At 46.2% G+C, this 17107-nt stretch overlaps 1 protein-coding gene across 2 annotated transcripts in view; it reads right to left on the reverse strand.

Annotated features, from left to right (window-relative positions):
- IL17RD (interleukin 17 receptor D) overlaps window positions 1-17107 on the reverse strand; it is a 59374-nt gene that overhangs the window by 9349 nt on the left and 32918 nt on the right. The window contains exons 2-11 of one of the 2 annotated variants that reach the window (XM_073230741.1): window positions 15592-15649; window positions 11492-11617; window positions 7786-7904; window positions 7144-7264; window positions 5110-5154; window positions 4845-4996; window positions 3768-3833; window positions 2697-2751; window positions 2119-2229; window positions 1146-1309 (exon numbers count right to left, since the gene is read on the reverse strand). In XM_073230741.1, the coding sequence (XP_073086842.1) occupies window positions 1146-1309; window positions 2119-2229; window positions 2697-2751; window positions 3768-3833; window positions 4845-4996; window positions 5110-5154; window positions 7144-7264; window positions 7786-7904; window positions 11492-11617; window positions 15592-15649 (1017 nt within the window). Of the gene's footprint in view, window positions 1-1145; window positions 1331-2118; window positions 2230-2696; window positions 2752-3767; window positions 3834-4844; window positions 4997-5109; window positions 5155-7143; window positions 7265-7785; window positions 7905-11491; window positions 11618-15591; window positions 15650-17107 lie in introns of both variants that reach the window. The other variant, XM_017660793.3, reaches the window with a different exon arrangement.

Here is a 17107-nt window from a genome sequence, read left to right on the forward strand (position 1 = left end):
GCAATTCCGTTTCCAGGCATCTATGTTCGGAAAATCATCAGAAATAAGACAAAACCGAACTACTAAAATGTTTAACTGTTGAAATAAACTCAATTACCATGAATCAGTATGGTTTACATAGAAATGATAATAGTGTAAAGTTACTAAAGAGACAGAAAAAAAATCACTCTAATCCTCTTAAGTGAAAAACTGCATGTATGATTTCATCTTTGCAAAAAAAGACTACAGGGAAATACACCAAATATTACGGGTAGTTCTTTTCTCCAGGTTAAGGTTTTTAAAGTTTGTGTCGTCCTTTTCCAGTTTGCAAATTTTCTACAGTACTACGCTCCTGATTGGAAGATGCTTCCCCCCTGAGGCTAGTCACTTACAAAGCAGAGCTAACGGCGGTCTGTATCTGAAGACACAGGCTAGAGTTGGCAGTAGTTTCTCTGTACACGTGCTGATGGCCAGCTGAGCCGCCAACCTCTGGGTCCTCAGGTTAGGAACTGGGCCCGCCTGGTAAGTATGTTTTATGGACACTAGAGGGCAGCCTCACCACGTGGAGAGAGTCTGAGAACCCCACCAGCAGGCGTTTCAATGCACAAACATCCAATAAATTACACAACCATTGTACAATTCCTGCATTTGTAAGAAACAGTGTGCCTTCCATGAAAGCCTCAAACTTCACTCTAAAATTAACACTGATATTACAGACGAGTCACATATTCATAATTTAAGAGAATAGTTGAGAAACCAGAGCACACTGAGCACGTGACACATTGTTCTCCTCTTAGCAAAGCCCCCCCCAGAATCTGTCTACACCCGCCGTTTTACTTGTCATTCTCTCCTTGACTCTCCAGTGCTCACCAGGACGTCCTGAGTGACCACGCGGCCGCCCCTGGACATGCTCCCAGGACAGGGGACGTCTCCCCTGTGCAACTGCTTTACACAACTTCCTGCCAGGTGGGTGCCGCTCGGGGCTTTGGAGCAGGAGAGTGTCAGGAAACATTCAGGTGACCGGCAGGACAGAATGAAAGGAGAGCGAGGCTGACCCCAACCTGGAAGTCAGGCCCTGACTGAGGAGGAAGGTCACCAGAGGGGCCTGGAGGCAGGCAGGAGGGAGCACACACCCAGCGCAGGAGACGAGGCTTCCGATTCCTCACCTCACAGCCGCAGAAGTCCTGGAGGAAGTAGGCAAAGCACTGGACGACATTCAGGTGGTTCTGGCCATCCTTACTGGAATAGCAGAGGAAGACCTTAGGCCGCGGCCGGAGCCTCTCGCTGGGGAGCGCCGTGGTGTATGTGGAGGACTCCGAGCTCTCTTCATCTAAATGTGAATATATATTTTCTAAATCGGAAAAGAAGATAGAGTTGATGCCCATGAGCAATGTGTTGTCCTATTCCCTGGGCCTCAGCCCCTAAGGCTACCTTTAAGTCGCGAGCGCTGACACGCACCTGGAGCACCTGTTCCCTGACCCCACCAGCCCCTCGGGTCACCGCTGGGAATGGGACAGCTGATTTCTCCGGGGGAGCAATGAGTGGCCACGATCTGTTCGCCTGAAACTGACCTTGGGCAAGCCAAGCACACCTCAGGGACCCCCTGGTAAGCAGAGAGCACCCAGAAGAGCTCTTGCGACCAATGCACCAAGCGGATCAGGGAAGCAACGGCTTCATTAACAACATTCTTAAAAATAATTCTTCTTTAAACACACACACACTTATATTGAGGCATAACTGACAAAGTCAAGTGCATAAATCTAAAGAGTACATCTCAATGAATTTTTATCTAAGAATACACCTGGGTAACAGCCACCGAAATCAAGATTAAAATACTGCCAGGCTGCCCAGAAGGCTCTCTCCTGACCTCTGACTTTGTAAGGGATGAAGGAAGCCCGACGGACCTCTACCCTTATTCAAACCTTTACGCCCTTGAATTTACTATCTTGAGTTTGGGAATAGAACTGTGCCTGTCCTTTTAGCGGTTCCTGAAGTTAAAAGCCAAGTATTTTAATTCCCGGAACCGCCTAGAAGGAGCTGTGGCTTCCCAGATGCCTGCGTGGTAGGACCGAGCATTCCCGGCGCCCGCGTCGGCCCTGTCCTGCCCACCTGGACAGGACACATCGCACGAAGAGATACCTTGTTGCTTCTTGCGGCACATCACGGTGAAGAGCGTCGCGAAGGCCGACATGACCACCAGCGGTGCGGTGATGGCGACGGCTCGGATGGGCCCAGCCCACGGGGAATGCGCTGCGGAATTTCCGGGGTGGGGGGGTAGGCTTTTAAACGTGAGCAGCATCACAGGTTCAAAGATAACTTTTTTTTCCTTTTAAAACATAAGCCGCCTAACAGGTTCTAGGACCCCTTGACCACCTTTCTCTGGTACTTGGTGGGCGATTACAAAAGGATTCACGGGAAAGGGCTGTAGACTACAGTTCAACAGTCAGTCTGCTGAGACAGTAAATACCTCTGAGAATGTGGCCTCAGGAAACTCCCCTCCCACCACTTCTTTCCCAAGGACAATTGACTTATTTAGTGAGTCCCATGACGCACACCACACTGGCCTTGATCTCCCAGGCATCAACATCTGGGTTTAAGGAAAGTCAGCTTTGATGGGACATCGTGGAAGAGAGAGGAGCTCAAGTTTTGCTGTGCGGCATCAAATACCTTGGTCTACTGTGGTCTCGAGCCAACATTTCAAACAAAAAAATTCTTACCTGGCTTTAAGGCATAATGCATCACTTTTCTTGTTGTATTGGTGTCATCTACCAGCTGCGAAACAGAGGATGCTCTGTGTTACTATTTTTTTTTTATGTGATAAGATCTCAACAGATTCATTCATTTTTCCACCTGTGGGCGGGGGTGGCAGGGAAGGTGGGGGAACTGCTGCAGCCTGTGAGCAAGCCGAGACTAGACAGGAACAGTCAGAAACTCCTTGGCTTTACCAACTCAAACTCAGCTTCATCACGTTGCCTTTCATGCATCAAAAGGTTGTTTATATGTTGATGAATTCAGCTAGTGAGTTCCGTGTTCTAACAGTTTTCAATGAAAATGACATCTGACCACTGACCTTACAGGACCCTCCATTAAGGCCTTAAGAGGGTTGTGGAGATTCAAAACATATACTGCGACCGAGGCAGGTGAGAACGAGGCATTTTTACCCACATGTTAAAACATGATGGTGGTCTCTGAATAGTGCAGCCATGGATGAATTTTGAATTTCCCCTTCTAGTTTTCTTTCACACCTCTTTTTATAGTGGAAAAGTAATATAAAGCAAAGAAAAAACATATCATGTCTATGTTTTCAAAGTGGTGCTCAGAATGCACATATATTTATACAGGAAAATGTCAGCAGAAATCTGGAGGGCATAGATGTAGACATTTACATCTACGATTATTATTGTAGAATGTACAATCTGTAGGCAGATGTAATGGGTATAAATTTTGCTTGGCTGGTTTATTACTAAAACAAGTTTTCAAAGCTAAAATTAAAAAAACAACCTTTTTTTGTAATATGAAGGAATATTATGTAGAAACTTTAAATCACGGTTATGTGGACTATATGGTTACATAAAAATATTTATTTGAAATATTTCATGAAGAATGTCAAAGATCAATTACAATACATATATATATACTTCTTTAAAAGCATGTTAAGGACCATGTAAAAATATAACTGTGCACTCCTTCAATGGCTTACAATTTTAGTGTTGTAAACAGTTGGAATTCTACATGAACTGTATTCACTCTGTATAATTAATAATAGGGCTTTCTTGAGTCACACATACCTCAATTATATAGTCCCCAGGAGAAACATTTTGAAGGAGGCAGCTGGTTGTCTCTGTATTTTGTTCCTACAAAGAAACACTGTTAAAACTCCCTGACTGGGTAAAGGCTATCAGGACTCCACTTTTCCCTGAGCCAGAGGCTTGCCACCAGTCTTGAACATGTTTCAGAAGATGTCAATTATATCAGAAAACACCTTATTTGCCACATGTTCTCTGACCTTCAGTTTGATAAAGGGACCCCTTTATCATGTGCATGCTTAGCTGGTGCTGCCCTCAGCGATATTAGATCTTTCAACAAAGAAAATAATTAGAACACCCTTTGCTTAATAAAAGGGCAGAAAGAGAAATTACCCCTCCATGTTTGTGCATATTTTATTTGCCATAGTTTTAACCTAAGCAGGAGGTCAAAGGACAATGACAGAGGTGAGGGCCAGCAAGAAAGTGGAAGAGCACACCCATTGGGGGGACAGGAGGCACACGTCTGGAGGGCGCGGGGTCTGCGGCCGGGACCACAAACCTCTCTGGGTGTTCAGTGGGGCGATTCAGCAGTCCTGTGAGTTCCACGAACTACTCCCTGCTCTGTCTGACCACCTCCAGAACTCGGTCACTGCCTTTCTAATGCAGCCTTGCCTGTCTCCATGTCAAATAAGTAGCCACGGAAATGCTAGTGGCTTGGTTCCCAGATGTGGCTTTTCCACCCACGTTCTAGCTGTGTGACCCGGAGCAAGCCAGGTGATCTCCCTAAGCCTCAGGCTTCCCAACTGTAAAGTGGGGGTAACAGCAGCTTGTTTCAGAGCTGTAAGGATCCAATAAGCATAGAGACAGAGACTGGCACATGGTGAGCACCTGGACAATGTCTAAAACACAGAACACACTAGAAACACTGGAATAGAGCCTCCGGGAGTAAGGGATGATAGCAAAATGGCCCTGAGACACACCGGGGGACAACACTCGGGAATATCTACCAACCGCTGGGAGTCACTGAAGCCTAACATTCACTGGAACCATCTAAGTTCCAGGAGCCCAGGGATTGATTTAAAATACCTTGTATTCCCAGGCATACACCTCGCAGCTCACCTGCTTACAGGTCTTCCTCTTGAAGGGACCTTCGTGCTTGAGCTTGTAATGAACATAGAAGAGACGGAAGCCGAAGGTGTGTGGCGCGTGGTCAAAGGACACCTGCATGTCCGAACCCTGCTGGGTGACGTTCAGGTTCCGAGGCTTCCAGACTGAGAGGAGGGGGGGACCCGGAGTGAACGCCCAGAGGCCACCCCAAAACCACTGCAGTGGCCGTGATGGCCACACTTTTGAGACTTGACAGGTTAAGAATGGCGGTACTTACAGGGTTTACAGGCCAGGTTGTCCGGCTGTAACAACAGGTCGCAGGCTGTTAAGAAAGACGCACATTTTTAGTGGTAGGACAAGATGACCTTGTCTTTGAATTTCCAGCAGTTCAGTGAAACATAAACATGGTGCTGCTGGGTGCCACTGGGAAGAGTATAAAATACATCAAAATTCAATGATTCTCAGTACAGTGCAGTTGTATCTCATGAAAATTTTAATTGTACAATATAAAAATATGAATGCAGTTCATTTATGCCAACTGAATGGAAACAGTATAAAGTCACCCAGATTTTGAAAGCTTGTCAGGCATTACATAGTTTCAAGGCTCGTGGCCCAGGGCAGCGGGACTGTGTTCACACTGCTGCCACACGGAGGCTCCGTTTTAGCTGTCGAACCGCAATAACGTCAGCCCCTGGCCCTCTGCAGAGGTGCTTAGGCCCAACAGAACTCCAGACTGGTCCTGCTAACTATCTTGGCATTATTCTAACCTTCACCAGCATTCTTATTTAAAATCCTTTTGATGGAGCCTAAATTAAATGACAGCCAGGCATCTACTGAGTAGCAGTCCCACCATTGGGAACCAGGCACAAAAGCCTGTAGGTCTGAAACATGATTTAAATGCAATAAAAACACAGTAAGAGAGGTCAGTTATTCCAATATTACTAATCCAGAGAGAAACCTCTGGAAAATGTCCATACAAGGCAAAGAAATCAAAGGCTGCATCAAGGTTGCAGTGCACTGAAATGGCGGTCAGCGCATCACCTACATCCGTCTTATCCCCAAACAGACACCTTGATTCTAGCGTAAAAAACCCATCTTAAAATACGCTAGCTTGGATTTAGGCAGGCTTTCCTTAAACACATTCTTTGAATCCTCCAACCAATTATGTGTAAGGCATCAGCGGATGTTGTAAAATGAACGTGGTCTCTGCCCTACAGAATCTTATTTTAATTAAGAAAATTAGACCAATTGTTAGAAAATAATTGTGCTGCAGAGAAAACAACTACACTTTTTTTTTTCTTAAATGACAGACAAAAAGAAAACCGCTGGAGTAAGAATAAAAATTCTACAAAGAGAAACACCAACATAGGCTGGAGTTGAGAACAAACACATCACGGGCCCGGGCCCAGCAACCAAACCACACGGGAGGGAAGGACAGGACTGGATGGGCGGCTGACCATCTGAGCCAGGAACGCCGGGCAGGAAGGGTGACCAGGAAGGCACGGGGAAGCTGCTTCAGGCTTCAGGCTGCCTAGGCACCGAATTCAAAAGCAGTGATCGAGGGTGCTCAGAGACACCCCACACCATGCATAGACCAGGTGGCAAGGGAGAGCCAGATCAGAAGGGGAGCCCAGCAGCGCTGGTCTGAGAGTACAGACCCCAGGCTCAGACTTCTGGGGATTCAATCCCAGCTCCCAGCAGGCCCTATGGCCTCTGTGTGTGTGATTCCCTATCTAAGGAGTCGCTGGAGGGTAGAATGGTAAGACTAAATTCTTTGTAGGGTTGTTACAGGGGTAAACTGAGTTAGTATTTAGAACAGGGCCTGGCACATAGACAGTAAACAAACTTTTTAAAAGAGGTGATCTCAGGGCTACTGCCTAATTTTCTTAATCTAATTCTGAAAACGACAGGCAATTACTCACAGAGGCCGCCTCCTGATGACAGGTAAAAGACAGAATCACTTCAGCCTCTACTCTTCACCCCCGAATCCTTATGCTTTTTATTCCTGTTCTTTTGTTTTGTTTTTTAATCAAATGGTCTGAATTACATGGCAGTTTTATAGCGCTTAAAAAAAAAAACACACAACTGTCATGTCTACTCTAGAATAAGCCAGGAATGGGTGTCTCTGGTTAGAGGAACACTGCTCTGGCCAAATAGTAATTCTAAAAGTTATTTTTCTGGGTGCTTTTATCCTTGCCATGCTGGTTTCCTACCAATATTTGGTGTGCTCTGGAACACATCACTCTGTTAAAAAGTCTTTAAAAGCCAGAGAAGTGTCCTCGTAGGAACCAACCAAGAAAGACCTACTCACCACGTGTTCTGAAGAAGAAAGGGTGGTAATTGCTTTCATTTTTAATGGAAGGAAAAGGGACAATCTTCACAAAATAATCCGTTTCAAATTTCATATTCAGGAAAGGTTGAGATTCCATTCCCTAAAAGGGAACATAAACACGCATGACCTCATGGAGAAATGACCCACCCTTCCACCTACACACGAGGGTGTCAGTTCTCCCTGATGGGCACCCAGCCGCTGCGCCACGGCTGGGGGACGGGACCCGGGGAAGGAGGGAGGCAGGCTCCGGACCAAGCTCAGGTCAGGATCCCTAACTGAAGATGAAGATGGATAACGCTGACTATTCTTCGGCAGGGAACCCACGTGTGTGGACGCTGAAGCTCCGAGCTGGTGGCGAGGAAGCCACACTTGCTCCTGGGGGCACAGAGCCACCTTGTAGGACGTGAAACCCAAGAGGCGTGTTTCCCAGCGCAAGGTGCTGGAGAGGTTCTCTGGGGTGAGCAGCAGGCTTCCGTGGCTCTCAAGCTCTTCTCGCCCACCTTGGCAGACGGGGTGGACCCCACAGCCCCTCCTCCTCCAGTTTCACAGACTTTCAATAGACCATTCAGACCCCGGGAACAATGGCAGGTCTTGAGGAGCACATTCCCACGTGTGACTTACAGTCCTTTTGAAGCTACTGTTGAGCTGCTTCGGGTCCTTTAGGATTAGCTGTTGGCACTGTCTTCCCTCCGACTTCAGCTCCTCCAGTATTACGCGAAATCCTTTCAGGAATTCGATGCCTAAGCGAAGCAGAATGCTCTTATTAAAAGCGGACCTAATTACCTTTGAACACTTTCCTTCCTCCAAGATTACCATCCTGTCCAGGAATTCTTACTCTGGCCAGAATATCTGAGTTTACAGAAAGGAAAAACGCATACCCTGCATGCCTCAGGTACAGGCAAGGTGATTTTCTCCGCCCCACAATTACAAATAATGAATCTCTAATCCCACCAGCCATTTCACAAACGTCCATTATCTCTGAGACATTAGGGCTCAAATAATTACAGATGAAAGTCCCAGTTGATCATAAAAGTCTGCAGTGGGATATATAATTTCTAGGTCATTAAACTGGGTGTATTCAGCTTATGGTAATTCCCAATGCTGATAAGAGATTCCCCCCAAACCATGTTTTCCCTGTAAGTTTTCGTCCTGTATTTCTGGGCTTGTTGCACTGAGTGATAGACAAAATTCCCAACAAAGTGTGTGTCTGCACCCAAGGGGTTCTTAGGCTTGAGATTAAACAGTTTAGGAGAATGCCCGTGAGGTTTACAAAGCGCTTCCTGCTCCAATCATGCCTGAGAAGCAAGCACCCAGGAGCTGCCCTGTGTGCTCCTCATACAGCGCGCAGAGGCCCTGGACGCCTGCAGGGCCCAGCCTCCCGCCACCTGAGCTTCCCCCGCTGCACGTCCGACTAGATGATTTCAAAGGGATTAAGCTCTGATGGCCACAAGAGCCAGTGCCGCGGCTCTGTATCCCATGGAGACTGGAGGGGTCCGACTGCAGCTGGAGGTCCCCGAAGCCGGCCTCAACTGGCACGATATCGATTTCGCATTCTTTCTGAACACCAGACAGGGAGACGTGGTCGACCCTTCTCCTCCCAGGGCAAAAGTAATTACGCAGGATGCAATTAAGCAGGTGGGAAAATTATTGATGGCAAAGGCCAGGGAAATCTTTTCCTCTTTTGAATAGGTTCTCCAGTCCTGTAATTATTTGATGAAGAACATATTTGATGGGGGTAGGGCAGAGAGGTTAAATCAGAGCTTCATGTTTCAGGGGGTCAGAGTGTAGGGCAGGTACTGGCTCCTGCCATGTTGTATTTCAAGCACAAAGCTCCCTGTGGGGGTCACAGGGCCAGCTGACCAACACAGCACAAGATTCGGACATGCTGACAAGATCCGAAGTCTTTGATCAGCAACTATTTAGCAGACCTCACAGGAACCTGCCTTCTAAGATTTAAAAAAAAAATTTTTTTCTTTGAACAAATCCTTATTATTTATACTAAGATTGAATTCACGTTAATATTCCCAGAGCTCCTGTTTTAAAAAAGCCAGGTAATTAATAAATATGATTAAAGACCATGCAACTCACAATCACATAAAAATTCATCAGCTGGTTGATGTATGGTGACTGCAATGGGGTGGGGGGTGGGAGTGACTTGATAATATGGGTGAATGTAATAACTACAATGTTGCTCATGTGAAACCTTTATACCATTGTGTATCAATGATACTTTAATTAAAAAAAAGAGAGAGAGAGAGAAATTGGGAACCATCCAAATGGCACTAATAGGAGTCTGGATAAATAGAAGTATATATACACAACAGAATACTATATGGAAATTAAATAAATTAAGGAGATATAAAAATATTAAGTGAAAAAGAAAGTACAGGATGCTATACACAGTATGGTACTTTAAGTCTAAAAACACACTAGACACAGCATAGGGAAGATAGTTAATAATATCATAATAATTTTGTATGGTAACTATGTTTATCATGGTGAGCATTTTGTAATGTACGTAATTGTCAAATCACTTGTTATACACCTGAAACTAATATTGTACATCAACTATATTTCAATTTAAACATTTTTTAAATAAATGAGTAAATTTAAAAAGTTCATCAGTTGGGGTAGGGGAGGGTGGTTCTCATCTTTATTTTTATTTTTAAAAGAACAGCGTGAAAAACCACTATGCCAAGTCTGGGGGTGGGCACAGAGGCAATAAAAATAAACCTTCCATCAGAGGGACCCCTTCACTATACTATTAACCCCTGGTAGTTTTATGTTTAGCACCCCAAAAGGAGCCACTTTGCTCCTTCCCATCATTTGACTCAATGACCTCCTAACATCCACGGGAGGCAGGTGGTGTCCGGTTTCATAGATGAGGAAGCAGGTGTAGGGACCCTGAACGATCTGCCAGGGCTCACACAGGGATGGGGTGGCAGCTGTGGGCTTCAAACCCAGGAGTGTCCGGCTCTAGGCTGGTGCTCCTCATCCGCAGGCTTGTCTGTCTCCCAGGGAGTTTCCTTGCTAGAACCTCACAGAAACAGACAGGACCTACCCGGCCACGTCCACCCACAGATCGTGCGGCACGCGGCAGTTTTCCTACCGCCAGCTCACCTCTCTCACTTTCATTCTGAAGAGGGAGGCTGCAATTTAGCAGGCCAACCCTCTAACCATTCAGGCTTATGTGGGATGACCACTTCCCTTTTACCTGCAGAGAATGTTTTCATCTTTAAATGTTAAGATGATGTTATTTTTGGAAGACCCATGGGTTCAGACGCAGCAGTGTTTGCAAGGATGAGAACATGAGGCCCACGAGTATGACCCACCCTCTCTGTCTCTGCACTTACCTCCCCTGCAGTCTGGTTCTTCTGAGATTTATCCCATCCAACATGAATAACTGAGACTTTATTTTACTTTTCTCTTGTCCAGATTTTTAAATAATTCTAAGATTGGGCAGCAATGTCAAAGGAGCAGGCCTGAGGGCCAGGTCCTCATGACGGTTAACAGTAGCCACTATTTGTTAAGAGCTCTCTCTAGAAATGCGCTCTGCGTGTGTCTCTAATTCTTACAACAAGCCGAGGAGGCAGCCATCTGCAGTTGACAGCTGGAGAAGCTGCAGCTCAGCCAGGTTTAAATGCCTCTTGTGCAAGCTGGTTCTGGGTTCAAACCCAGGCCCATCTGAGCAAATGGGCCCACCCAAGTCCCACACCCAACCGTCCCAACCTCTCCTGTGCATTATCAGTTTAGCAGACTCAGTCCTAACCTGAATCTGGCCAGATAATGTGGTTTTCTCTGTTTCTTTGTTTTGGTTTGATTTTTTTTCAATCTACATAGTTTTCAATAAAAATGCAATCAGTTGCCAGCATTTAAAAATTGTTGACTCATGGCTTCTCATAAGAACGGGAATGTTCCTGAAAACTCACAAAATATGCCAGGACAGGGCCTGCATATCCATGTGGCCACAGAGACTGCTAATGCTTGGATGCCAAAGCCACAATGGGCTTGCACGGGCCACATGACCCTCCTCTGCTGCAGAGGCACAGAGGCCAAGGCCTCTTTCATCACACTGTTATTTTTCAAAGCCATATCTTTCTCAATACATGGGGCACGGCACGAAGCCATGTCCACGCCCAGCGACCGTGTGCAACCAAGCCTGCAGAGAATGTTTGGTCTCTGCAAAGTGTGTCTGTGCCCAAGCACACCTAAGACACATTCAGGGCAAGTCCCATCTGGCCCCTTGAGGTTGGCACACTTGGGACTCTGGCAGTGGGGACTACTACCCATCCAGGACACCAGGGTGGGTTCCAGTTCAACTACTTACCAAGGGCCCCCGGAGACCAGAGGACGGTGGCGGCCACTTGGTCACGGCACGCGTACTGACGGACGCTGATGTTCTGGGCATCGGCGATCACGTGTTTCCCCACCGGGTTCACGAAGGTAGTGCAGTCTAGAGAGTTGGGAGCGTGAGAACAGTTAAATGTAAAATTGTATTTTTCATTTTTAGGTTCATCTTCTCAGATTACACAGAACATGTCTGGAGGTGGCCAAATCCATTCTGTGTAAAGGCATGTGCCACAGGAGCTCAAATACGACCTCAAAGGTTGACTGTTTGGAAGACTGTAAGATGCTACAGTGGAATTCCTGTGTAGAACCAGCACCGCCCCCCGCCCCTTGAGTTAAATTCCAGGACAGCATCAGCAGGACCATCTATAGTCTGGAGTCTGGGTCTGTGTCTGGCATTAACTTTTACTAATATGACACTTTTTCTGTATTCATAAGTATTTACATGGATTTAATCAGGTTTCACTGTCAGACAGTGATCTGAAACAAAACAATGGTTACATAACCTGGGGTGGTTTGGTTTGTTTTTAGAAGAAATCGGGAGGGCAGGGGGACTGCGGAAAGGAAGGAATAGAGGATGTGACTCAATGGGGGTGTGATTCACAGCAAGACTGTGAGACAATCCAATCAACACCTGCAAAAGATACCAACTGACTTAGTGAAAGCTAACCTTCAATGCTAACCAGCACCTCAGTGTAAAACTTTTGGTCCCACACACATACCACATGTCATCAAAGACGCCCCAACACCCACCAAATCCAAAGAGCCCCACATTGCCCAAAAAATGAAGACCATCAATTCTTTGATTTTGCTAGAGGATGTCACTTACATGCAGTCATGACCATGCAGGCAGCTGAGACACCTGGTATTGCCAAACATACCATCAAGTCTGCAAGATCCTAAGAAGCTTCCAGTCACTGGGGCTAGGCCTTCAGAGAACAGCCTCCTGCCATTCTAGCCCCTTTGCGGGGAGAACCGCCACTCATCCCTGCAGACATCGACTCTCATTTCTTACGCTGCCTCATCTCCATTTCTTTCTTAATGGTTAAGCCTGAAAATCTTCTTTAGTATCTGCTACTGAAAGCCTTCAGTTCTAATGTCCAGGCCTGCCCATTACCCTCTGAAGTCAGGGTGTTTTTCTTCATGGTGAAGCATTCAGGGGAATTTTTTGAGAAAGTTCAGTGAGTCTGCTCTCCCCAGCTGGAAACTATATTTCCCATTTTCAGGGCTCAAGATGTTCAATGGATATTTGATATCACAAAAGAATAGAAGAAAAATATAAAAATCATCCACAACCTCCCACCACACAGAGGTAACTGCTATTAAATGTGCATATAATATTCCTCCTTTTAAAATTTCTTACTAAAATACTACACACACACAGGCACTAAAAGGGATGCCTCCCCATCTCAAAGCCTCCGCCCTCCAGACTGCTTTGTGTCCTGTTTTCTTAAGAGCCGAATCACTTTAGGTGCACACCCTTCCATCTGCTTAAAACCACCTCTACATTTCAACATACTGTCTTTTGAAAATATGTTAGTAATTAATAAAACCAAGTTCTGCTTTTCATGAAAACTCACCCTCCAAGCATTCAACATGTGTTCTCTGGGTGCAGAAAAGAATTTTAGAATAGGAAAAAAAAATGTTTGAAACATCTGTTGTAACACCCACATCGTACAAATGAGAACCGCAGCTAAGATATCTGGGGGGCTTAGATTTGCACCTCTGGCCAGTCCAGGGGCAGGACAGAAAGCAGCCTGAAGTGCTGCATGCCAGGTTCTTGCAAACCCTGTCCTCAGCACAGAACTTATTTTCGTCATAAGCTAAAATCCTAACTGAGACCAGCTTCCTGACATAAAAGAAAAGGACAAGATCCCATCATACCTGTCACGTTCAAACATTTTCATTTATCGGGGTCTCCAATGAAAGAGAACCCTTTGACTCAAACAGCTTCAGCAGAAGATGCATTAAAAAAAAGCAAGGCATGTTTTTCTTTTTTTCATTCCTAAAACCTAAATCAGCACTCTCCAGGTTTCTGTAAATACAATTATGCAAATATCAAGCCTAAGAATTAAGAAAACATATTACAAACTACTCAGGCATTACCCCCTGAGCGCCTGTAGAAGAAAGGAGAAAGCCAGAGTATGGAGACAGAGATCTGAGAATTACTGTTTCGACTAAACGGCAAAGGAAATGAAAAATAAGATTCTGGAGTTTAATGCTTTTGGTGAAAACCTGGTAATTGGTTCTCAGCTATTTCTAACAAAACTAGTAACCCGTCAGTAACAGCAACTTCCTTGTGGAAGACAGAAATATCTTTTCAGTGGAAAACAATGAATAAATTTTTTACACAACGTGGATCCAATTATTAGCAATGTTAATGCTTTGGTTATACAAGAAAAAAAATATATATGCCCCAATGACATTTTGCCAAAGGCAACCAAGCTTCAGATGTCTCAGGAGTCTATTTGAGTTGTGAATTCAATTTGAATTAAACGCTGAAGACTAAGAGAGAAAATAATGACACAGAGACAGGCATTTGCACGTGGGCAAATATTTAGTCCCATGAAGAAAACAGTAAGCTACATTTAAATTTTACAGGTAGAGGTCCTCCTCCACAAAACCACATGTAAATTAGAGATGCAAATACTGGTTTCCAGCTGACCGGAAAAGTCTGAACTCTTGAGTGTAATACAAGATCTTCCAGGACCAAGAGCATGTATTAGAAATTACCTTTCTGACTCAAAGGAAGTTCCCGTGCACATGTCTTTGCTTAGCTAAGTTAAGTATTTTGGGCTTACAAATCTTTCATTAGCATTACAGTATTTACCCAGAGCATGCACACACCGCTAACATGAAATGCCTGATTTTCATATGTAAGTCCTCATCCATTAAAATACCCACATCAGCAACTGTGGGTGGGACTTTGACACACATACTTGTATCTTAAAATTGTTAAGACTGCATACACGACCCCCCAGACCCTGCTTTCCCAATCATTTCAGAGTCCTTGATATGACCTATACCCCCTACTTACGTGGATTCATAACCCTCTCCAGGAGATGAATCAAACAACAGGAGTCACTAAATAGGAGTCAAGCTCCCTCTTGTCAACATTTTTACTGATAAATTATGGCTCCTAAGGCTAAAATACTCACAATTCTATATAATCACCTTCTTGGCGGGGGTCCTGTATGTTTAAGCAGGGTAAAAAAATGAAACCCTGCCCTAAGGACTGTTCAGACAGAAAGTCACACTTCTTTGAGAGAAAGGGCCAGAAGGTCTCGTGCACCAACGCAGGTTGGAATTACATCATTAAGAGTCGTTAACTGAGTACACAAAACACAGAGCAGCTACTGAGGTGAGCAGTTAAAAGCAGTCACTCGTATAAGCCTCAAAATGATGCTGAGGCAGACGCTGATCTTTATTTTAAAAGATGAGAAAACCGAGGCTTGGTTCCACAGTTCATGGCTGATAGGTGGGGAACCAGGGTTGGAGCTCAGACATGGTTGACTGGAGACCCCTGGGCCAACCCGGAACAGAGGCACTTAGCCCACTCTATGCAAGAACTTCAAATGTCAATTTTTTAAAAATGTTCATACCCAAAAAAAAAAGGCAAGTTTCCCCCTGTCCTTGGAACTACATCTGGCTGTGCTCAGGGGGAGTTCCTAAGGCCACAACCAGCTGAGATGCAAAAGCCAGCGCACTCCCTTCAGACCAGACCGGGGCTTGGCAGCCTGCCGCACTCCCTCCCACTCCCTAGCATCCTGCACCCATGTGTCTCCTGCTGGGCCCTACAGGCATCTGTGTTTGCTCTTCAGGATGTGGCCCTGCTCTGAAGAAATCAGGCGAGGTCTCCATACACAACTTCTCTGAACGCCGTGGAGGATCCTTGGCCTGCCTGAGCCCCCGCAGACTTGGGTGCCTTAACTGAAACTGAGCCGCCGTAGCTCTGCTGACAAACATGGGCAGGTTCAAACATTTCTCAAGCCCAGGTCGTGCGGTGTCCTCAGTTAAGCACAACTATGCTTGCTTCAGATCCCCGAAAGGGCTCCCTTCCCCGGCAGCCCAGCCACTTACTGTCGTATCTGAAGGTGATGTTGGGCAGCCCGCTGCTTCTGCTGGCCGGCCCCACTCCCTGCAGGAAGACAAGAGAACAGGGTGAGGAGGGAAGCCGGGTGCTTTTCCAGCGCAGAGACCCCCGAGTCAAACGCACACACGACTGCGGAGACCCAGGGTCATGCCAATCGCCGAGAAACACCCACCACACTTTCTTCCCCCTGCCGTGCCCCCAACCTCCCGCCACTGCCCGCCAAATTCCCTCCAGCCCAGGAGATTCCCAGCTGCCAGGCCACAGGGGCCATGAGCACTCACTTCCCCTAAAACAATAGGAGTGGGCTGTTCTGTGTTTGGGGGTTAAAGAATAATCCACTAACAGTAGAGTTGGGAGAGGGACCACGAGCTGCCGGCTGGGGCCCGTCCAGCTGGACCCGCTTTGTGCACTGATTGGCTATAAAACTCCCCTACCAGACACTCGCCAAAAGCTCTATTAAGCCACGACAGATAGGCAATTCCTCAAGTCCAAGGAGACAGGTTTCTCATTCCAAGACCGGGAATGACTGTGGGAATAAGCCGTTAGTTTTAATGAGAAAATTCTTCATTGCATTCATACCTATGCTGGGAATACATAGGGTGGGTCATAAAAGAGAAAGAAAAAACACTTTAAAAGGTCTAACTCGCAGTCTTGGTGATGTGGCTGTTAGCCATCTGCACTCTTAATAGCAGGGATAACAACTCCGCCAGACTTCCCACTTTAATTATAGTGGCCGCAGGGGGAGCACCGGAATCCTCCCAGGGGCCCCGCCTTCCCCAAACCCACCACTTATCCATCCCGGGAAAGAGCAGCTACAGCTCGACAGACCTGCTTTAACTGTTTCTGCGATAATCTGCAAACGTACCATTCAGCTGGGACTGCAGAGCTCCCCAAACATGCTAACTCCGAAATGCTACATGATGGGAAAATATTCCGACCACACGGCTAAAGTTTCCATTCACCAAGGGGGGAGGTTTGGGGAAAGCCATACGCCGGCAGCCCGGGGTTTAACGGGCAATTGTCACACTGAGACAGGGTGTGCAGAACACATGTGATGGAGTGCAGGGCCTCAGGCACAACCCCATCCCAGCCATATGCTACAGGCATGTTCACGCTTCTTAACCTGAAACTGTAACCCTGAGCTCAGATAAACAGGGACTTTGGAAAGACACAGCCATGTAGAACAGGGTGCGTGCGCGCGCGCGCACACACACACACACACACACACACACACACACACACACACAATTCTAACTGCGGTGAAGAATAAGCAGTAACAGAAAATCTAAACCAACACGGTGTGCCAGCCCACGATCTACTGGGGACCCTCTTTCTTCCCGATTCCCCTTTCCTCCTTCCCCACATACACAAGATTCCAGGGCTCCTCACCTGAACTGGGACACTTTTGATAGTGATGCTGCCTTACCAAAATCTTAGATGCCTCTACAACTTCTCAGGGGCCACAGCTGGCCTGACCTCCAGATGGCCAAGACCAAGAAACAC

This window comes from Manis javanica, chromosome 3, assembly GCF_040802235.1.
Source record: "Manis javanica isolate MJ-LG chromosome 3, MJ_LKY, whole genome shotgun sequence".
NCBI lineage: Eukaryota > Metazoa > Chordata > Mammalia > Pholidota > Manidae > Manis > Manis javanica.